Source organism: Dryobates pubescens, chromosome 14 (assembly GCF_014839835.1).
Source record: "Dryobates pubescens isolate bDryPub1 chromosome 14, bDryPub1.pri, whole genome shotgun sequence".
Taxonomy (NCBI): domain Eukaryota; kingdom Metazoa; phylum Chordata; class Aves; order Piciformes; family Picidae; genus Dryobates; species Dryobates pubescens.
The window spans coordinates 1,810,146-1,834,043 of NC_071625.1; the positions used below are offsets into that span (position 1 = coordinate 1,810,146).

General features: G+C 39.7%; 1 protein-coding gene across 50 annotated transcripts in view; it reads right to left on the bottom strand.

The window, feature by feature from the left end:
* The window catches only part of RIMS2 (regulating synaptic membrane exocytosis 2), a 379,504-nt gene that overhangs the window by 149,519 nt on the left and 206,087 nt on the right, over nucleotides 1-23,898 (bottom strand). For 39 of the 50 annotated variants that reach the window (XM_054167286.1, XM_054167293.1, XM_054167292.1 and 36 more), the window contains 5 exons: nucleotides 22,948-23,060; nucleotides 17,662-17,709; nucleotides 9,481-9,611; nucleotides 6,587-6,758; nucleotides 5,096-5,249 (listed from right to left, as the gene is read on the bottom strand). In XM_054167286.1, the coding sequence (XP_054023261.1) occupies nucleotides 5,096-5,249; nucleotides 6,587-6,758; nucleotides 9,481-9,611; nucleotides 17,662-17,709; nucleotides 22,948-23,060 (618 nt within the window). The remainder of the gene's footprint in view (nucleotides 1-5,095; nucleotides 5,250-6,586; nucleotides 6,759-9,480; nucleotides 9,612-17,661; nucleotides 17,710-22,947; nucleotides 23,061-23,898) is intronic. The other 11 variants (XM_054167301.1, XM_054167288.1, XM_054167304.1 and 8 more) reach the window with 1 other exon arrangement.

Consider the following 23,898-nt stretch of genomic DNA (forward strand, 5'->3'; position numbering starts at 1 on the left):
GTATCATGTTAAATACCTTTAATTAAAGTATTTAATAAACCACAGGTGTACAATAACTACAATAACTAAATAATAGTGTATCGTGAGTACAATACAGAGATATTTCTCCTTATTCAATGAACAAAATATTGACACATGCAAATAAAGATAACATGCCCAAGGCCTGTGCTCCGTGAAAGAAAGGAAAATTGAGGAAGAAGCATGAAGAAGAGAAAGAGGAAAAATAAACAAATAAATGTGCTCTCCTGGCTCTCTAGGGTATGATCTTTATGCTATAATCTTTATGATATATTCATCATTCATATTCTGTGCCACTGCCCATAAAATGCTCCATATTATAATTTGGGGGGGAAGATGTCACTGGTGCATGCTTCCATGAAACCCCACTCACCAACTAGTGAACAGCATTATCTAGTTTCTTCAAGTACTGCTCAGTGACATTCATTTCAGGTTGCCACAGACTTACCATTCTCACACCAAACTAAACGAAAAGTGCTGAGACAGCAAGATCCTGAGTCTGCAGCAGAATGAGATTCCACAGGGTTTACAAGGAAGTCATTGGAAGTGTGAGGTTTAAAAAGTAGGTTTCAGGAGGTAAAGTTTCAGATGCATTGGAATTCATTATTATTAAGCTTTAATGATCTTGATACTACCAAGTGTATCTGCTTGGTACTACCAAGTGTTCATGCTCTACAAAAAACAGACTTGGAAACTTTAAATCATGGAAAGGAGGATTGAATTAACAGTCTCACAACATTCAACGTGGTTTTGATGTGATGGAGCACTTTCAAGAAAACAACCCTCAGTACCCAACAATGGCAAAGTCCCCTAAAAATGTTTTTCACAATAAGCAACAGATTTCTTTATTTGGGAATTCACAGGTTCATGGAACGATTTGGGTTGGAAGGGACCTTGACGGTCATCTAGTTCCAACTCCCTGCTATGGGCAAGGACACCTCCTACAAGCCCAGGTTGCTCAAAGTCTCATCCAGACTGGCCTTGAACACCTCTGGAGACAGGGCATCCACAACCTCCCTGGGCAACCTGCTCCAGTGTCTCCCCACCCTCACTGTAAAAAATTTCTTCCTAATGTCCAGTCTAAATCTACAATCTCATTGCATCCATTCATTTGTCCATCAGATCTATGTTTGGTTTTTTTCCTAGGCAGATGTAATAATCTTTAGCTCGCTCAAGTCTCAGCACTGCCTCAGAAAATGGAGACTAGCTTGGGAAAACGTACAAAGCTGACAAAAGACAACAAAAACTGTTCCAGTGGTTCAAAACACTATGCTTATGCATTGCAATAATTTTCTTTCCATCTGAATGAATAAAATTCAGAAAAGGAATATTAGCTATAGTTTTCTCCACACTATATGCAGATGGCTTTTGTAGAAGGCAATTATACTCTGGTTTTGTCTCCATGGTCTACTTACTTATTACTGCATTTTCTTTCCCTCCAGATTTTTTATATGTGCCTTAAGAATCATGAAACTCATTGAATGGAGTCACTGATGACTTTAATTCTAAAAGCAGCAGAAGTCGGATTCCCATTACAAGAAAGCTGCTTCCTAGTCTAGTTTATTGACAATCATTTTGATTTTTCTAGTGTTCAGTTCAGTGATTCACCAAGTTGGGCTTCTGCTGATTTCCAAACACTGTCCTTTCTACAGTGGCTCAGAGCTTGTTTTCATCGGTGTTTATATGACATGTATTTACTATTTTTCCCTTATTGAGGTTCATGAATTGTACAGGTCAGGGGACTGGGCAAGAGAAAGTGGCTGGCTTAGAACAATCTGTAACACAACATAATGCCCACTCAAAGATTCTGCGAAATAAATATAGGTGGAAACTAAGCTGCTGGCTCTGAAAGCTGGCTCCCACAAAAATTACATATGGGGCTCTGTGGGAGGCTTGCATTTTCCTACTGGCTCTCTGTAAATATAGGAGCTCAGTCTTCAGGGCTGACAATCTGCTCTTCCTTGGGAGTGCTGAAATTCAGCATTATTAAAAAGAGAACAGAAGTAAGGCATAAGTGTAGGTGGTTCTTTTAAACTACCTTCAGAGAGTAACCTTTAAATATTGTCTTCAAATAGATGTATTTATAGCTACTTGGCAATCATGAAGATAAGAAAGCGTAGATGTGTATTCATACAAAGAACAAACCACCTTGCAATTCAAAGTTATCTCCCTTCTTATTTCTCACACCAACAATATCGGGGGGAAGCTATAAGCTACTTCGTATTGTACTCACTGATTCTATACAAAGGCATCACAGGAGTGAACAAGAGGTGGGAGGACTGCACTGTTCAGATTGTTCAGCCCCAGAAATTTAAATCAACCTGCTCTGTAACAGCACAGTAAGTGCACTCTGAGGGACAGCAGGGTTAGACTGGATCTTAGGAAGAGGTTCTTCTGTACAAGGGTGATGAGACTCTGGAATAAGTTGCCCAGTGAGGTTGTGGATGCCTCCTCCCTGGGGATGTTGAAGGCCAGGTAGGACGAAGCCTTGGGAAGCCAAATCTAGTTGAGAGGTGCCCCTGCCCATAGTGGGGAGATTGGAGGAGATGATCTCTAAGGTCCCTTCCAACCTAAGCCATTCTCTGATTCTGTTCTGTGTGATTTGAAAAAGCTAGACAAACTTGCTAGACATTCCTTGTCTTCATCTGGAGATTTTCCCAGCATTGTAAAGTGACAGTGAATAACACCTTCTCTTTCATCATATGCAAGAGTTGTTATTGAAGAATGCAAAAAGAGCTTCAGACTCAGGAAACTAAGAAGCAGATCTAGAATTCTATGTGTCATTAATATACTATAAATGTTTTAATTGGTGAAGGCAGTTGTAAGATGTGCTGTCTGCCCTTCACCATTCCCTTGGTGATGATGGTTAGGCTGGGATGGGCTTTTTGGAGGCCATCTGGTGCAACATCTGTTTCAGGCTTGGACATGTTACTTTTCATTGCTTATGGCCTTGTCCAGTTGAGCCCTGGGTATCTCTAATAAGATTCCACCATCTCTCTGGACAGCAAAAAATGTTTTTATTTCCATTTAGGAGGTGTGATATCAATTTAAAAAAGGGGGGAAAGGTATGTTACATTTCTTAAGGGATTCTGCTTTCATTGCAGAATTCTGACCAGATGCTACATTTCCATTTGGATGCCTTTCCAGTCCCCCAAAAGGGGGGATTTTAATTCCAAGAGACCTTATTCTGTCCATGGAAAACTATGTGTTTGAACTGAAAATTATTCATGAAATGGAAGGATTCAAGTGCATCTATTTCCCTGGACACTGGAGAAAATCCTTCTTTGTGGGATTTCAATCTCAGCATGGATGCAAACAGCATAATTTATTGTAGGAGCATGTGAATTCTCCAGCAACCACAGTGGAGATCTGACACTGCTTATTTGGATGAACCTCAAGCTGTAAAATATCACTCTAGTTACAGTCAAGCCAACTATCTTCATTGAAAAGCAAATCTCAGTGTTTCACCAAGGCAGCGCTGAAGAGCCCTTCCCTCTACATTTGCAGACACACACATAAGATTGTGCAGTTGAGCACAGTGCTAGGATCAGCATGAACATTAAAAAAAACCCCAACTTACCTACTTGCACATTTTGATTCAGTAGCACTATACAGATCTTTAGGCAAGGAATCTTTCCCAGAACATAGCAGTTACTGTTTTATTCATTCCTAATGGCTGTTATTTATTGCACAGACAGGAACTGCTATAAACTTGTTTGCAAGACTATCTCCTGAAACCCAGCATTTCACAAACTCCACATGCAAACAGGTACTGAAGTGTTCACCTGGTCTGTAAAAGGAACTTTATGTGGAGAACTTAACTTCCTAACATGTGCTACAAAATAATTTTAAAACTTCACTTAAACAGTCATGGTCCTTGAGAGCACTGACGAGCACTAAACTGAAACAGAACTCCTTACCTGCTAACTACCATCTCTTCCCTCCTTTTGTGCACAGACAAAATCTTAAGGCTTTGAAGTTAGTCAGTGTAACTCTGGTAATGTGCCTACCACAGAACATTATGATATGGAGCATTTTAATCCTTCTCACCAACCAGTGCACAGATACAAGAACTGTGGACTACGTGGAATAGTTACAGATAAATCCACACAAGACCTGAAATATCCATATCCCAGACCCACATGTTGCTGTGGGTGAGCTGGGGTGTCACATATGCCCAAATGCACACGTAACCTAAGCAAACTCACATACAAAGGCCCCAAAGAAAAAAACCTCAGAAATAGATTTGGATCTATTTCATTTGGGGAGGTTTTTTTTTTTTCCTGTAATATCAAAGTCATAGAATCATAAAATGGCTTAGGTTGGAAGGGACCTTAGAGATCATCTACTCCAACCTCCCTGCCACAGTGAACTGGTATTTTATACAGTTAATTCAATGAAGGACAGCTTTAAATCACTGACAGTCCTGAACAGTTAAGCTAGAGAAAGAGGAAAATATTAAGGAAAAATACTGTCAACCTTTACTGTCTTACTCTTATTTATCTATTTTTATATGGTGTGCTGTATATACTCCATTCTAAAAACATCTACTGCTAATATGAAACTACTGAGGACCAAGAATATCAAATTCTGGAGAACAGAATTTTAAAAAGAAATTCTATTTGTGAATGCAGCCACATAAAATATATCAAATCAGGCAACAGGCCGTGGTATTAATTTAGCTACACAGGATGGTACATACAGGTCACTTTCCTTTTAAGAAGTAGGGGCTGAAGGGAAAAGTCCTACACATTTACTTCTGGTTAAATAATGAAATTATGAACGTAATACTGCAGATAGGACATCAAGTTAAAAACAGCAGGCTGCAAAAGAGCAAGAGAATTTGCTCAAGCTCAGGATCTCAACTAGGTAACCTCATAAAAAAACCTTGGTGTACTTCACCATGTGCAGTATTGCCACTTGCAGCACATCAGACTTTGATCACCAATCCTAAACTAATTCATAAGAGCTACAAACAAGCACACAAATTCTGTCAGCTTCCCATCTACAGGAATTTAACATCCCCTACACATTAATTCAAAGGAATTATGCAGAGTGTGTAAAACTAACCACCTACTTTGTAACCTCCGTGTGGGACTCTCGCCGTGGAGCTGTCTGCGTGGCAAATACGGTGAGGGATGGGGAAGTGGCAATGAAGAGACATCATGGGTTTGAAGTTTGTACCAGTGAGGTTCATCATCTAGCAATGCTGTCTCTAACTCAATAAGAATCTGAAAAAAAGAAAAAGAAATGGTTCAAAGTAGGAAAGCATTGGATAACAGAATATTTTAAAACAGCTACGTTCATAAAATTTTGTTCTCTTATTCCCTTCTTGTTAGAGACTTTGAAGTTTTACATCTTGCATTTGACATGAAAGGAGTTGCAGTGCACTCTACAGCACTAAATACATCAAAAATCTGTACAAAACAAACAAACAAACTCACTCTTTATTGCCTGTTGACAACCCTTACAGCATTCAAACACCTTGTAGCAAGTCAGCGACACACCAATGTTTTGGTAAGACACAACTACAGATAATGTGCACTTTAATGAGCAATTCTAAAAGAAATGGGGAAACTAGTGGTTAGTAGGTCAAGAGAGGTTCTCCTGCCCCTCTGCTCTGGTGAGGCTGCATCTCAAATATTGTGTCCAGTTCTAGGTCCCTCACTTTAAGAAGGACCTCAGGGAGCTGCTTCAGAGAGTCCAGCACAGAGCCACAAAAGTGATTAAGGGAGTGGAGCATCTTCCTTATGAGGAGAGACTGAGGGAGCTGAGGGCTCTGTATCTGGGAGAGAAGGAGACTGGATCATAGAATCAACAAGGTTGGAAAAGAACTCAAAGATCAAGTCCAACCTGTCACCCAAGACCTCATGACTACTAGACCATGGCACCAAGTGCAATGCCCAATCCCCTCTTGAACACCTCCAGGGACGGTGACTCCACCACCTCCCTGGGGAGCCCATTCCAATGGCTAACAGCTGTCTCTGTGAAGAACTTCATTCTTACCTCGAGCCTAAACCTCCCATGGTGCAGCTTGAGACTCTGTCCTCTTCATGTTTATCAATATGTGAAAGGTGAGTGCCAAGAAGATGGTGCCAGGCTCAGCTGGGTGATGCCCAATGACAGCACAAGGGGCAATGGTGGAAGCTGAGGTGTAGGAAGTTTTATGTGAATGTGAGGGAAAGTTTTTCCAGTGTGAGGGTGATAGAGCCCTGGAACAGGCTGCCATAGGGGGGTTGTGGAGTCTTCCTCTCTGGAGACATTCAAAACCTGCCTGAATGTGTTCCTTTGTGATCTGATGCTCCTGCTCTGGCAGGGGGGTTGGACTGGGTGATCTTTTGAGGTCCCTTCTAACCCCTAACATTCCATGATTCTGTTGATTCTGTGAACTATAGGTGTGTCCTGCTACTAAATGGAACATACACAGACAGAATCTCATCAGTACTACAGGATAACTGTGAGGTCACGATTTGTTCACAGCTAAGCAAAACAAGGACAAACACAATCATTTAAAACAGATTAGTCATTTTTTCCATGACTGTGTGAGCAGCTACCAATAATTGTTTACCTCTCCTAAAAATTCACTTTCTTCCTCTCGAACTCGTGCTTGGTCCCAAAGAGTAATTTCTAACATTCGTTCTCTAAACTCTCTCCGATGAACTGGAGAATAAATGAATGTCTGATTCCACTTAGGTTCCAATGTTTTCTTCACTGTTTTTGTTCTTCTCTTATTTTTATCACTGCAAAAAAAACCCCACAATTCAATATTAAAAATGTTCAGAAATCCATTATATTGTAGTAAGTGCATCACAGAAAGAAGGAAGGTTTAAATCACAAGTACATTTTGAAGCATATGGGTACTGGAATTTGTCAGGACTAGTCCTTTGTGTTGAAGTGAAGGTCAGCACACCCATTGAGGATAATTCATAACTTCATATTAAAAGCTAAAGTTAGGCAATGTCAAGTTCCTGTGCCAATTCCAATTTTAAGAAGTTACCTGAAAAGCAGAACTTTGGAAACAGCATTTAATAAAGCAAAATGCACTGCTGTAAATGGGGTCTCCATGAGGCACAGTCTGAGGAAGAAAAGATTTCAGACAGACCAAGGAGCTGGTTCACTCAAGCTTCCAGTCCTACTCTTAGATTGCAGAGCAGGAAGGAGCAGCTGGCTCACATGAAGTAGTGCTCAGGGAGCTGCAAGCAGTGCAGGGCCTTCCCCTTAGTGTTTTCCTGACGAAGAGAACGAGTTACATGTCCTTTTCCAGAAACACTGGAAGGAAAAATGTTCTCCAAAGAGCTCCCAAAATCCTTTGGGTAACCCCAAAGGACCGCCAAAGCTAGGGCTCACTGTCTGTATCAGAGCACAACAAGGTCTCCATGCAAGGCTGCCATGAAACTCCCAGCGCTGGCTCCAGGGTTTTGTTGAAAGCAAACTGGTTTGCAGACTATTTCAGCTTCAAAGAATGAATATTTTCTGATGGAACCAAGTTTTGCTGGCAAACACCCACGCTCCTACTGAGAATACTGACAGAGAGCTCTCACAACAACGCTTAATTCTGAAGCTGCCGATCGCTGCGTAACGCAGCTCTGCTACTCATCTATGTGGATTTTTTAATCTGGCAATGCAGACGCTGCCCATTTGCTAACAATTCCAAAGGTAATATAATTACTGCATTTTTCTTCTACCACACAAGGTACATATTGCTGCTTACTTAAGCCTTTACCTCTAGGGAAAAGAAAATGAATTTGCATATCAGGAATGATATTTTTAGGCAGGCTGTTAAAACAAGTCATGTAATTGTTGCTATTATATTCAAGATTGGTTACTCTTTGAGAGCTTAAAGCAGTTACATTGGACAAGCTTTCCCAAGGAAATTTGTTTAACCAAAGAGAGTTCACTATCTGCATCTGATTCAGTGCTGGACTTATGTAAGTGTTGTTTACCTCTACCATGTTTCCTTCCACTACACAAGATATATATTGTTGCTTACTTAGCTTTTACCTCTAAGGAAAGAAAAAGGAATTTGCACCACATTAGGAAAAACAAGGAAAAAAAATACAACCAATTCCAGGAGACAAAGTGCTGATTGTTTAAAAATTCTAGAAAGCACGTACAACAATTAAAGGGTCTGAATACTCTGCATAAATGGGAAACCCCAGAAGAGCTTAATAAAGGGAGTAATTGACTAATTATTTTCCTTCTATGTATTTTTAGCTATTAAAACTTACATTGTGAAGCATTCTGACTTTTTGTCAGCTTTATTAATCTTGAAAAAGCAAGTAAGGGAATTAAAGCAGCCCTGATTCTCAGTTTAGCACAGCTTCAGCATCTCTAAACACACTACAGAAATGTGAATAAACTAAGAGTCAGGTATTGGTGATGGCAAGACAATCCATCCAAAACCTCTTCGTCATTAATGACACAGCAAATTATGCAGTCACAGAAAATTTTCCTGTCAGCATATGGCATACAATGAAGGTGGGAAAGCAGTGTCCTCCAAATCACTGAATAGCTTTAATTCCTGCTGAAGTCAGTTGGTTCTGGAGATGGTTCACATCTTCCCGGTTTAGGAAAAGCAAAGGATGTAAAAATATTAACTGCAAAAATACATCCTGTTCCATAGATTCAACACTCCTCTGGTCAGGTCAATCTTTTAAATACTGGGTCAGGTTAAATCTTTGATTTATTTGTTGGATACAGTGGAAAATAAATGTAAACATATTCAGCCACTCACACAATCTGAGGAAATGCCAATGACATAAAAGAAGGAAATCCAGTGGGGAGCACACTACTCCCCCTTTGCTGTTCTTACCACCACCTAAATCAAAATGGCAGAAAATCATGGACTGAAAAATGAAGGCACTCTTCAGGAAGGCTGCCTCCCACAGTTTAATTTTCCTTGAGCACATCTATAAAGCCAGTCCAGACTGATATTAGCCCTGTGCTTCAGGGGAAATTTTCAAGGTGCACCTCAGAAATCTCAAGAGCCCCTTCAGCCTTAACTCACCGATACTGTGATATGAAATCTGTGGGTTTCAGATGCCAGACACGCTCCTGCTTTCTTGTGTAAAAGTTGGGGCAAACCAAACTGCTGGACTGATCAGTCCAGAAATCTGTGAACCTAACTTTGCAGCATTTTCTTTGCACTGGACAGGAGTAACTGTCATAGGAAATAAAGGCATGATAAAACACTAACATTCTTTGCAGATACCAGATCCCCATGCAACCACACAGGTTTGCCTCTCAGTTTTGCATTCATTATTTAACAAATTATCCAGTGAAAGTGAGCTTAAGTTTAGTGTTCAAAGACACATTGCTGTCACATAGCATGATCAATAAGGGAACTCCAAGCCGTGCAAGACTTTTCCATATACATATGACAAGTAAACTCAGCTGTGTGTGCCATCTGAGTATTAAGACCAATTCTTGCTCGAACATTCCTTGTCCTTGTGTTCATCCTACCTTCTGTCTGGAAGAAAGTAAATTTTAACATAAGGATTCCTTGGCCTCCCATCTTCCCTTGAAGGAAGATCCTTCGCTCCCAATATTGTCACTATTAGCTGATGACCAACCTTGTCATACCACAGTTTTATCTGTAATGAGAAAACATTAATTAGGGAACTCATTTCTACAACAAAGTAGCATCTTCATCTTTAATTGTTTTGGTGGTTTTTTCCATAAACTTCTCTATATATTGGTTACTTAACCAGAAAAGATCACATTCTGGTTTGTATTTATCCAAAAGCATATAAATATTATATTAATACTATCAGAGCTTTGTTATGTACCAGAGGTTAGTCTTTTTTTAAACACCCTGTACAATAAGTACCTTATTTCATATTAATTGTTTTTCAGATGGTGCTCTGGTTAGGATTATTTTCTCTTGGCAGTGATATTATATTACTTGTATTACTGCTGTGTGTTATTCACATACATATATATATATCTCCATTTTTAAGTAGTTTATGCACAATGGATTAATTAATTTTTATGTCCTGTTGTGCTGGAAAGACTGTTGGATAAAGCCATAAGTATTTCAGATCTCTCAATGTTATTTAAGATGCAGAGACTCGTGCTAAAAATCATACAAGTCCTCCAGAAATTGTAAGAGAGGGAGGCTCAGTAATCCAACCCTCTGCACAGTCCAACTCAGCGACAACATGGCAATAACTGCTATTACTCATCTGCAAATCCTGTTAAGCAGCCTGAGACTTGGTCTGCTCTGCTTTTTTACTACAGCCATTAGAACCTGCTCCTTAGCTTTTTCAGTTTGAATACTACAGGTGCAGATACATTATTCAAGGGGAGGACATACCTACTTTAGAGCAGTCACTGTGGAAGGGACAAATGATGCAGTTCAGTTATATCACAAGTAGAAAGATTTGCATCAGCTGTATGAAACCAAAGCAAAGCTTGGATGACCTCTGCAGTGCAAGCCAACGTCTCTCACATTAAATGCATCTGTCTACAGGCTTCCTTGGGAATCCCTGGGCAAAGGCCAAATTTGACTGGTCCCACATCCCAAGGGGGGAAGAACTGGAGACTATCACCCTCATTCACTTTTTTGGGGAAAAACTATCCTTACTTAAGCAGAATGAAATGTACTTGTGATCTAGACACTACCACAAACTGAGTGAAGGTGAGATAAACTAGACACAGGTACCAAAACCAGAACTACACATTCATATTCAGCCTAAATATTTCTTCACTGTATTTGTTTCAGACCGAATTTTTTTCAGTCAGAATGTTTGGAGAATGACTCTAAGAAAAAAGATTAAATCATGTGATACTGTTTTGAGATGCTCTAATATCTGTGTTTTGGAACAAGAACCTTCTACTGTTCTCATTATGCTCTGAAAATAATTGGGAAAACTTGTACATCGTGGGCATATTTTGCCTATAATTCCCTGCATTTGGCTCGTTACAGGAAAGGTGGAGGCAGAAATATGACAAGGAGGCTCTCTCTTTCCCGTGTTCACACTGCTCCAGTGTACAGCACAGGCATTTGTAACCCAGGAAGCCATTTGACTGGTATGCAAAGAGAAGAAAGAAAGGAACCGGGAGTGAAGGAATGGACAAAGAACCCCATGGAGGGGAGGATGGGATTGCATTCTCACAGGGTAAGAGGAAAGAAGAAAGGACAAATCAGAAACACTTTGAGAATTACTGGGAAAGTAAAGGATACAGGATGCTGCTTAGTGAAACACAGGAAGACTGGAGCCACTAATGGCAGGGTCCACAGAAGAAAAGAGGGACAAAACCAGACTGAATGAGAGAAAGGAATGAGATGATAAAAAAACCCAAAGGGCCATGCGGTATCTGGTGCAAAATATGTTGTGCAGAGAGACTGGCAGTAAAAATGACACTCTAACAGGAAGTCAAGGCAGGAAATTGGAAAGGAAAATGACAAACAAGGAGTTAGACTACATACTGATTAGGAAAAATTAGTTTGGGAGTAAAACTAATCTAATTATGACTCTCCTGTGCATGAGTAGCATTAGGATATTGGGATGGGATGGTATTTTCTTACAAGAAACCTTTCTGTTCACAAAGAGGGAAATAACAGCTATTTAAGACAGCTAGGTACAGTTCAAGAGCACTGGATTCCACCCTTTCCTCTTTTCCAGTGTTTTTTGAGGGGTGAATCCCTTAAAACATTTCTAAATACATCCACAAATTGCACACTCCTCGTTTTCCAGGAGCCTGGCATGGGACCCAGGAGCCTGATTTGTAGCACTAAGCATTGGGCCTGAGGTCTGAAGTGTGTATTATGCCTGGACAGAACGCGATTGTCTCAGACTCTGATCATAGTTTCTCAGTTCTTAATCAATAAATGCAGGACAATCCTACCATAGAAAACTACATATATTTTATGTCATAAAATAAACATAGGATACCACACATACAACAGAAATGTTGATGAGGAAGCTCTTTTGTTCCTTTCATAGCTTTGCTGAATTGTATGCAAGAAAGGTTCCTAAGACCAAAAGGCAAAGAACTTTGAATTATTCAAGCTGCAGGGTGAAAGAGCCACCAGAATGTAAAGGTGTGTTGCTCAGCACTGAAAGACTTAAGAGGCTGAGTCACAGAGCAGAATCCACAAACCCTCCATTCAACACTTTTTACATATGCACAAACAGCCTCCTATAAAGGTTAGAACAACTAAGAAACAGCAGTGATGCAATCCTGATCTATATGAAGGAAAGGAAAAGCTGTAATTATAACACAACATACACGACAGGAAGCCCATGCTGGCTGTTGCTAATGTGGAGGCTAACACCTGCAAAAAACTTCTTGGGTAGGACATCGTCTATGTAGATAATTTAGGATGTAGGCACTTAAAAATTTACTTAAAAAGGAATACCATCTGAACTATTTCTAGAGATCTTTCCACTTAGTGCTGAGGTCCTGGTAACTTCCTTGCCACACACTCATGCACATTCCCTCCTTCAGCAGATGTGCAGCTAACTGGACTAAACATCTGCAGTAACCTACATTCAGGCAAACAGGCACCTAAATTCAATGCATCCTGAAACTAGGAGATGCCACTTCACTCTGCTCTGGTAAGACCTCCCCTTCAGCACTGCATCCAACTCTGGTGCCCTCAACACAAGAAGAATGTGGACCTGATAGAGCAGGTCCAGAGGAGGGCCATGAAAATGATCATAAGGCTGGAGCACCTCTGCTATGAGGACAGGCTGAGGGAGCTGGGGTTGTTCAGCCTGGAGAAGAAAAGACTGGTGAAACCTAATAGTGGCCAGTACCTGAAAGGCACCTACAAGAAGGCTGGAGAGGGACTGTTTGCAAAGCCTGCAGTGATAGGATGAGGGGCAATGGCTTGAAATTAGAGAAGTGTAGATTTAGATTAGATGTTAAGAACACGTTCTGCATCTTGAGGGTGGTGGAACACTGGAACAGGTTGGCCAGGGAAGTAGTTGAGGCCCCATTCCTGGAGATATTCAAGGTGAGGCTCAACAGGGCTCTGAGCAACTTAACCTAATGGAGGAACCCTGCTCAATGCAGCGGAGTTGGACCTGCAGTGGTCCCTTCCAACCCAAACCACCTGCTGTATTCCTTGAAACAGGCTGCCAAGAATACCTGCCATGCAGAGTGCAAGAAATGTGAATTCTTCTGCAGTCAGGAGAACAGAGATCAACAGCTTCACAAGCTTCTCTCTTTTAATGGAATGGTCTAAACCAAGATCAATACACATGCTGGGTAGCAGGTCTGGAATCTGCTGCACTGAAATTAAGCTTTCTTTGCCATCACCACACACTTATATTGCCAGACACACAGTTGGGATGAGACTCAGCTTCAGCTGAAACTCTCTACTCCAGAGAAGAAAGGAATGTAGCTTGATGATAAAGGCACTCTTCTGACAGGGCTTAAACCACAGATGTCTTATTTCTGGAATAAACCTCCTACACACTGAACAGTATATAAAAGCTGACTTCTGGTGCTGCATTCCTGAGGATGCAGCTATGTTAGGTGCTCTGCAGCCCCAGAAGAAGATGCCTTCCTCTGAATAATCAATCTGCCCTCTGGAGTATCCTGCTTCAAATAGAGTTACTGTGGATAGATGTCCTTTATTTGCAGATCACTGCAGATATTGAGGTACTTCTTTCTTTCAACTGTACAAGTCTAAGCTCTTCCCCAATGCACCTCAGACTTATCTGAAACTAGAATGTTAAGTTACATAAATTAAGGCCATAAATTCAGTTCACTAAATTTCATCTTCTCCCATCTCATCTTAAGTAGACAGTTCATTCAGAGCACTGATTGAAGTCATAGTTATGGAGAAGCAGCAATCATGTAATCAGGACCTATACTCTAATACATATGCATAAGGGAAATCAGACAAAATCCAGATTAATGCTGTCACTTCCTACATTTCTGTCTCCTGAACGCTGGACCGTTGGCTTAAATACACAATTCTAACATGGGTCTGTGTCCAGCACATACAGGCACAGCACATCTGAAGTGATAACCCTAGATTCAAATGCAGAGAATATTGGAAGTTTTTAATTCTATGCCACAGAAGTTCTTTATTTGTTATATGTGGATTGCTTCACAAATCTCATGGGAATGAAATAAAAGTCATGCTACTAGGAGAGACTGCCTGTGTGCAGCTTGACTTCCATCACTACAGCCCTGTTCAACCGGGTTTGAGAGACAGCTGGCCAGGGATTTTGTTTTTCTGGTTCTTATTAGGATTTTTCATGTAACATAATAGCTGCCTGCTAGTGGAACACTTTGAAACTGAGACACTACTTGTCTTTCTTGCCCTGTTTTCAAAAACCAGCAGGTAAACCCTGCTGTTAAAAAAGAAAATAACATTTAAAAATCTGTTTATTTTTTGAAATGCTTACAACAATCATTTTATTTGGCTTGGAGCTTATGCAGATGCAGAAACTGCCCCGAACTGGTAAAGCCTTTCGTGTAGCTGAGCCTCGGATGTTGTTTAAACATACCTTTAACAAATCCTGACTACTGAGGGGTGCTTAAACTACTATTGCTGTCTGATATGCTGGGGAAGGGGAACCCAAACCCACCAAAAAACAATCAATCAAACAAAAACACTACAAGAAAAGGCTGTCAAGTTGAAGAGCTTCTAGGATACAAAGGCCAGAAAATTATGGAGGTACTTAGGTTGACATAATCTAGATTTCTCTTAAAAAATTTCTTTCTCAGTGGTTTCATCTTAATTTCACTAAGGCTATGTAGATGATGCATATACACAATCAAATGTGCCAGTGCTCTGCATGAAAGCAAAAAGGATGCCTGAAACTTCTGAAGGCAGAAAAACCCCAGTGGTATCATGGCAAAAGGAGGCTCCACCATGTAAGCAAGAGATGCTGTATGGAAACCACAAATTTAAGAACAGATCATCCTGTGCAAAGAGATCACAAAGCTTCCCTCTGTAAGTTAGGAAATTGCTGGTGTGCTACACAAGGCTAAAAGCTGAGGGAAAAGCACACTTTCCCAGGTACTGTAGAACTGATAAAAGTTCAGAAGGGTGCAGAGCAGGGAAAGAAGCAGCTTTTCTTCCCAATAAAATAATAATGCTGGGGGTTAATCATTCAGTGATATAAGAAGCTAGAAAATGAATGGAATGACATGGAAAGAGTGTGGGAGAGGAATTTGTGTCAGAATCTGGGGCATTTATCCCAAGGATCAGTTTCAGACTAACAAGAAGATGCAAGCAAGAATAAAGAGGTGCATTTCCTCTTGAGAGCAAGGAAACAAATAAGCATCAACAGTATGTTTGGAGATGCTCATTCTTGCAGGGAATTCTACAGACACAGCTACACCACGGCCATAGCACAGCCCACAATGTAATGCATACTTCCTGACCACCATAAACAACAACTCAGAGCTCTGAGCTAGGTAATTTCTCATGCCAAAAAGTAACTAGAGTTCTGCACTGCTGCTCAACTGCTGACACCCCTGTTTAAAGATCACAGGAGATACTCTGCTCTTCTCTGCAGCTTGCACGGTAAACATATCTTAAAGTAATCTACTATCACTACTAAAGGTGAGCAAGTGGGGGACTTTTTTGTTCCAGTCTAGCTGTAAAGATATTTCCAGGGTCATGAGTTTAAGTTCTTCAGGAACTCATCACAAACATTCTGTTTAACTTTGGCTGTTACTGAGCTCTGCAAAAGACTATTAGAGATTTCCACAATAACTCCAGACACATTAGGCAGGAACAAAACTGGGCCTAAAGACCCAGTTGGGTCTAAAGAGAATTTTCATCTACAGCATCAAAAAATAATCCAATCAGAGGTGAGAGAGTAAGGCTCACCCTCTTCTCCATCAAGCATTACACTTGTTTCATTTCCTCAAATTTCTTCCAAACATTTGATAAAGCTCAGGGTATTTTTCATTTGAGGACATCAGCTGAAGTAGAACTGACAACTTTTATGTCTCTTTGTTTTAGACAATGCGATTAAAATAAGGAACTCCTTAATGTTGCCTCTACAATACAGCATTTCCTACAGCATGCAGATATTTCCTTTTTCAACTGAACAACTGACCATCATATGCCTTCTTAATTTATTTTGTACATTATCTAAAAAGAAAACAAGTATTAAAAGGCTACTTACGTCATGTACAGTGTTTACCTTAAAGACCTACTTAACTTGGGACTGAATTTGTATCCCTCTTTGATTTCATGACCATGAACAGAAACCAACTTCCTCAATCATGTGCTAAAGGATGTTTTAAACTTTTGATACAAAGCCAGTTTATGTCAGATATAATCTAATGTAATATAATGTAATGTAATATAATACAATGTAATGTAATATAATGTAATGTAATATAATGTAATGTAATATAATATAATGTAATATAATATAATGTAATATAATATAATGTAATATAATATAATGTAATGTAATATAAGTATAATATAATATATTTAATATAATATATTTAATATAATATAATGCAATATTATGTCATATAATGTACTATTATCTTATAATATAATATAATAATATGTTAACTTCAAACAATATTATCAAAACACTAGGCTTTTAATCTCAATTTTTATTGTGAATTTACATTTAAAGCCAGACTGCTTTCAGGAGATAACATTGTGGGGGGGGGAAAAAAAATCAAACAATTAAACTGGTGCTTATTCAAATAGGAGTCATAACCAAACCATTTCCTGCAGTCTTATTTAGAATTTCTTTATGAAAGGATAAGATATGTGTGATCTTTTTCCCCAACATGAAATTTAGTCTGCTCATTCTAATCATTAAGATCACCCTTTACATCTTGCCTTGAGGAACTGATCAAAGAAGATAAACATTTACACAGCTCCCAGAGCAAAGATTAACATCTCCATAAAGATATTTTGCAAGGAAAGCAGATAATACTCTATTGACCAAAAAACCAAACTGAAAAACATGCAGCAAAGCCAGGTAAGCATTGTATATTATTAGTAAAAACCTACTTTTGCGTTAGTCTACGGTACCTCAGGAGGTTCCTAATGAAAAAAGGCAAACAATTTGTACCTAAACAGAAGGCCAAAGCTAAACAAATTCAGTATCACGATGGGATGATTCTCTTCTTTATTATTTATTTAAACAGAGTTTGGGTTATTCTGATGTACTTTGAAAATGAAAAAAACCTGAGTTTCATACCTAGGCAATTTGTTTGTTAAACAAGGTACAAATTTTTTGCCTGTCTTCTACTCAAGGCTACTATTACTTGGAAAATGCAAAAACAAAGGGGTGTGTTAAGTAATGATAGTGAAGGATTTAAAGAGACATTTGCCTTAATACAAGGGCCTGAAGCACAACATTGTTGCCTAAACAGCACACACCTTCTGTGTGCGGGGTGCATTGCCACCGCCGCTATTGAGAGCTGGGTGAATTTAACATCGGGTAAACAGCAAACAGAAGTTCAGTTGTCTCTTTAAATTTGTTATTGCGTATTTTAACCCCCATGCAGAACTCGACAAGCTGCTCACACAACGACATGGAACTTTGTTAACATGGTTTAAAGCAACACACTAAAAACATGGGAAAACGGACTATTAACAAAACGTTTTCCTACTGTGCATTTTCCATAACAAACAAAAGAAAAAGAAAACCACAACTTGAGTTTCTCTCAGGCAGACGAAGTCTTTACCTGAACCCTAGGAACAAAAGGCGTTGTTCTTCTACTAAGGCTTTGGCTCTGGTAAGCAAAATTAAAGAAAAAGCAATAAAACAAAACCAAAAAGGACAACACGCTGGAAACTAAAAGACCAAAAGTAAAAACAAAGACACACAACTATTACTTTAAACACAGCTTAACACCAATGACATATTCATCTAACACAAAGTATTTTAATGCAATGCATAAATTGAAGCTGAAAATCTGTTATCGAATCGTATCAAAACCCTCTGATGGAAATTCTGTCCTTAGGGAAGTCAGGATTAGTTTTGCCACCGATTCCCCAGGAGCAAGGATTTCACATCGCAGGTCCACAGAAAACATTTACAGTAGATTTAGAAATAACAGTAACAACAGGAGCAGGTCAGCAAAGTGTGATTTAAAAAGTGGGGTAGGAAAGATAAGTTCAGCTTGATCATCTCTTCCAGGAAGATTTTAGGTGTACAGTCAGAGTCAGAAACAAGTACAGTTCACACATCGATGGCTTGGGTTGTTTCTAAAGCAAGTAAAAGGTTTTCTCTTTTCTGCAGCTTTAAGAGGCATTTCTGTAAAAAGCCCTCCCAAAGACTTTAAAAACAATTCAAAGAAAATTAGTGCTACCTGATATGAAGGCAAAATCGAGGTATGCCAATTCTCTAGCAGTCATGACAGAACTTACTTCTGGTATGCACAGAGGACCCTTGCATGAAATGGGATCAAGAGCATTGAGCAATCTTAGTAGCTGCCAGTAAGTGGGGGAACAGCAGCACGGGAGTAGGTCACAACCACCACAGCAATCTGACAGATTTGAATCTCCATTATCTCTCTGCTCAGTTTTCCTGAGGTTATTGATCTATGCCAAAGCGATAGAAAGAGGCTACCCCTGGGTATTCACTTCTGTAAGAAATCTAGCCCAAGTATGATGATAAGCAGCGTGATGATGCATCTGCCAGCCTCCTTACTTAGCATGCACGGATGCTGCAGGAATCTGTTCCATCAAATGTGTGAAGTAATCTGTTCTCACAGCAAAGCAAGATGGTAGATAAGAAAATGTGACAGTCTGGGTTTAGTCTGATGTGCCCTTGTGCTCTGCAAGGTGCAGCAGCTGCACGCTGCCCCCCGTTCCACACAGGCAGTGCTGCAGAGCCCAGCGTGTAGGGGTGCCAGAATGGGCCCTACTCAAGTATAATGACTGTAGAACTTCAGCTTGCTTCTGCACCACATTGCAAGTGAAACACATATATTCCAGAATATCACAGTCCTATGTGGGATAGATATCTGCCACCATGCACCAAGAACCCTGGCCTGCCAGATTCTGCCTTGGAGAATGGAAAGCAATAAGCATGTTGCTTTGATGTTACAGCAACAGCAGTTTACTTCTGCACAGGTAGAAATGGGAAGAAGGAAAATATGAAAGGGGCTAGGGGAGAACATCTCATACTTGATGTCATCCTCTCAATTTGCTGACATATTATGGCCTTCACAGTGTACAATATCTGCTTTCTAAGATGCCAGCTATTACAATAATTGATACACCTGTATTTTACTGCTTTATCAAATATGCATGGAAAAATCTGTTGAAGTGGCTCTGTGGTTCAGCTGTACAAAGAAATAGATTGATGTTATAAATTAGATCCCTCTTCTGTTAAAATTGCCATCAGGACAAAATTGAAATATTATCATTGTATATCTGTATTCATTTGCATCACCTAGTCATGCTAGCAGTCTCTAACCTAACTGTTGCAAAAGCATTCCAAGTTCATGCAGTATTGAAAAAGCAGCCAGAATGCAGTAATGAAGAGCACTAACACACAAACAGTACTGACTTTTGAATAATTATATTAAAGGAAAAACAAAGCAGTGAAAAACAGAAAGCAGACAAAGCAAATAATAATAAACCAATAGTTGCAGTAACAGTCAGATACTCCCTGAAAGAATGATGTGGGTCAGAAATGACATAAACTGCACAGAATACAGATAAATTATTTATACAGCTTAGTAAATTATGACACACAATAGTTTTTACCATAGCTGCACATAATTTGCTCAGTTAAGTAAGTATTTGGGCAGGATATTTATTAATGGAAGGATCCTTTCCTAGCTATGTGAGATAGTTTGTTTAGTGGGAAATCCTATTAGCCAGCTTTGGAGTGTCACTGTAACCTCAACAGAAGAAAACATCTACACAGAGCAAAGCCAACACAGAGGAAAACACACAACACTGCACAAAGACACCCCTACATAATAGAGAGGCATTGCTACAGCTGAACTGCCTAAAACCATACTGAACCCAGAGATATACATTCCCAAACACTCTCACTATAAACTCCCTTGAAGAATATCTAGCACTGTCTGGATAAGGACATCCAAGTATTTATTCAAATACCTGAGACCTCTACCCCAGCTGGGGCTAGCTCCACTTCTGCCCACAGTTCCTGTAGTTCATTGCCTACTAACCACAGCTGCCCAAACACCAAGCTGTCAGGGCTGCGTGGGACTGTCCAAAAGCAGAGAGAATACAGAAAACACTTCCAATTCTTGCCCATCATCCATTCCCCCATATTCATCTCACCTGTCTGAATCCAGCCACCATTACCCAGCACGTTAATTGGCCTGCCACTTCCACAAATAACAACATCCTGCCCCCAGCCACTGGCAGGGCTCTGAAGTTATTCTCTTGCCTAGGCACTCAGCATAAAGAGCACATCCCCAATTACATCCAGAATTTGGTATTTCCTTCCATCTCCTTCTTATTTAGCTATCTGGAATGCACAAGTGTATCACCATTTCCAGCATGGAAAACCAAAACACCGAATCTGGTCCATTTTGCAGTGTTCAAACTAAAAAAAGCCAACAAATTTTAACTTGAGGAGATAACTGAAATTAATCTTTTTCCTATTACTTCACCTTTGCTAAAGGTCCAAAACCAGAAAATTTCATAGTCTTCTAATTCTTAACAAAATCTCCAACTCTACAGCATAGTTTTGTGGGTTTAGGCTTCCCCCCCCCCCCACTAACTCTTCCAAAGTTTCAAAACTCTTTACAGTTATAAAATGAGAAGCCAACATTTTAAGAAGCCAGTAAAAATCTATTCACTGCCCTGCAAACACCTGAATTTGACAACTTGTGACTTTTCAAAGCTGACTTGAAATACCAGCTCAAACAGAAACTACAGCTATTCAGTAGGTGGGAAACCACTGTCCCTGTAGAACACTTGCATTCTTTTGAAGTCCTATTTTTCTAAAAATGCATTTTGGTTTGCACATTTCAGTGTGCCCAGTTAGGTTCCACACTGCTACCCATGAGACACTAGAGACAAGCAGCCCTCCTTGCAAAGCAAAACCTTCAGTGCTAGCCTCCCAAAGACTTGAGCCAACAGCAGCAGGAGCTGGTGATTAACGCTGAACAGAGCTATTTCCTGTTCTTCTTTAGCTGGTGAGGTAAGATAGGCATCCAACTTTTCAGCCTTTCCACTCAAGTTTGCTGTTGAGAGAGTGGGACTTCAGTTTAGAGAGTTACTGAGCATTTCTGACTTCAGTGCCATTCAGCTGGAGCTGTGTGTTCTCCAACACCAGCCAATCTCTGAAGGAAACAAGGGTGTTGTGTAGTAGGGAGTACTGTATATAACTGCAAACAGCACATAAGGGAGTACAAAGAGGAGAAGCAGGAAAGATCTTTAAATGTCTCCTGACAGTATTTGTTTATCCTGAGGTGGAAAGAAATGCAATGAAGGCATTTATATCTTGAAGAAAAAATAGAGGTGATCCCTTCTTGAGTTAAGCACTGAATTTATATGAGCTTCTGAGAGAGAAAATCTTGCGAATTCCATTATTCTTAGTAGACTAGAATGTACCTCCAAATCTCCTGATAAAAGTCTTATGCACCACAAACTGCAGTGTCCTAGCAAACCACAAATCAACAGGCTTACTGCCTTTGCTGTAAGATCCTAATCCTCAACTCCTGAGGATTTTGCTTCTGAAGTTTAGAAAGTGAGAAAGTTACTTCAGTGTGGTTCCTCTTTGTACCATCATTCCTCAGCCCCTGTGCACTGGATGTCAGAGCAACTAACTCTGCATCTTGAGTGTCATGCTGGGAGCTAGGAACCAAAACTTTTCACATTGAGCCAAATGAGATGGAGCCAAAAGAGATTTCTTTTTTCCCCTGTTTCAGCTCTCAACAAGTTTTGCTCTCTTGTAAAACTACATTGGATCTTAGAAGCCTCAGTCTGTATATTTTGACAGTTCCTGTTCATGTTGCCTTACCATTATACAGTCAAGATTTCTAGTTTTCCATTTACCCAAAGGATGGAGTCTTTCAAAGTAGTTAAGTACAACAGCTATAGAAAATTAAAAATTATATATTGTAGGTGTCTGGTCTGATGGGCAAAACAAATCATGTCTCATGCACTGCAAGATGGAGCCAACATTGCTGCTAAAGGGACAAAAACACTCCTTCCCCTCCTCTACCAGTATCATAATCTCTTTCTGTGAGCCCTACAAACATTCTACTTAGATTTTATGCATATTTTTATGGCAGGCTCATTACCCTAACACAGACAAAAAATTATCTATGTCACATTCTCATTTAACACCACTTTGCCACTTCTCCCATTCCTTTTTCTTCTCCTTTTCAATGTCTACCAGGCCACAACTGAGCACTTTTGAGAAAAATCACACTTTGGTGTTGTAAATGACACAGGAAGGTGTAAAAAAACCCAGGTTCTTCAGTTTAGTAGATAAAATGACCCTTTCAAACAAACAAATTGTGTAATGAACTTTGTTCTTAATGAGAGTGAAGAACAAAAGTGAGTAAAATGCTGGTGCAAAGAATGCAACGTAAGGAAGCAATCGAAAGGCTGTCTGGGGGAAGGGACATATGAAAGCCAGTGAAATGTGAAAGAAGAAATAAGTAATAGCCATGTCCAGCATATGAGTAAGAAACTGATCAACTGTACAGGTAAGAGTTGAAAACCACCCAACAGAATAAGCATGACTGGAGGCCAGGATTAGACCTTTCTGAAAAATTAACTCCACCAGTCTATCTTATACATAAAAAGCTCTATTTATCCACTGACTAATTCAACACATAGAAACCATTCCAAAAGCTAATAAAATAGAATGGTCTTATGAAACTATGGCCCTGTCTACACTGAGACATAAAGCATTAACAGCAACAAAATAATCTAACAAGACATTTGTGTTAGAGGTAGCTTGCACTCTGCAGTGAGAGTTGGATATGCTGCAAACACACAACGTTAATATCAATGAAATGTTTACATACTGAAAGTTGTCCAGACAAGAACTGTGGAACATCCCTTAGCATGCCAGGACTCATAGGAGAAGTCACTGAAATAGAAGGTCGGTCCATTTTTTGAGATTCAAATGAACTAGAACCTGTAAGTATAAATAAGAATATCTCATAAATAGCAGGATTTGTGCATTCTGCCCAACGCTCTTTAAACAATCATTAAAAACCCCCAAAATCACAGAAATATTACCAAACATAAAACAGAGGTGTGGAAAGCTGAACTTCTTTCATCTCTTTACAATTACCAAATAATGATACTCAGCTTTTTGGTGCTAACATAAGGAGGCAAACAGAAGCTTTTCATTTATAAGTAAAAGTAGTTTATTCAAGTTTTTCTGCCTGTAACTGTGTCAGTAAGTTGAAGGACCAAAAGCCCTGAAGAGCAAAGTATGTGCTTTACTGTGCTCCAATGAATTCAGAATTCTGGCGTTATCTGGTACTCAGACTCATTGTTGATTTGGCCTAAACAGAAGCATCAGGATGCAGGCAACGTTTTCTCTGCATTTTGTTTCAAATGCACCAGGCCTGCAAACTCAGAGGACAATTTATGGCAATACAGAGCTGAGTAAACAACTCGCATTTTTATCAATGCAAAAGACAGTCCACGCCACACAAAACAGAACCCTGACACCGCTTTAAGAGTTGGCTGATCAACAGTAAGTTACTGGAGGAGTTTTATACATTACTGTAACCAATCTTATGCCACTGCCATTTATTCGTGGCTTCTATTGTAAAAAAAATTGAAAGCTCTGAAACAATCAGAAAAAGTAACTCCAGGCTGAAATCCAGCTTAGCAGTGCTAAGCCAAAGCGCAAGGTATTTTTCCCCACAGGAAGTACTGGATTAGCCAATTTAAAGAGTGCTGAATGGTTCTAACAGAAGTAGTAGAAGTATTCTGATTTCAAAGTAGCTCCCTCTCAGGCT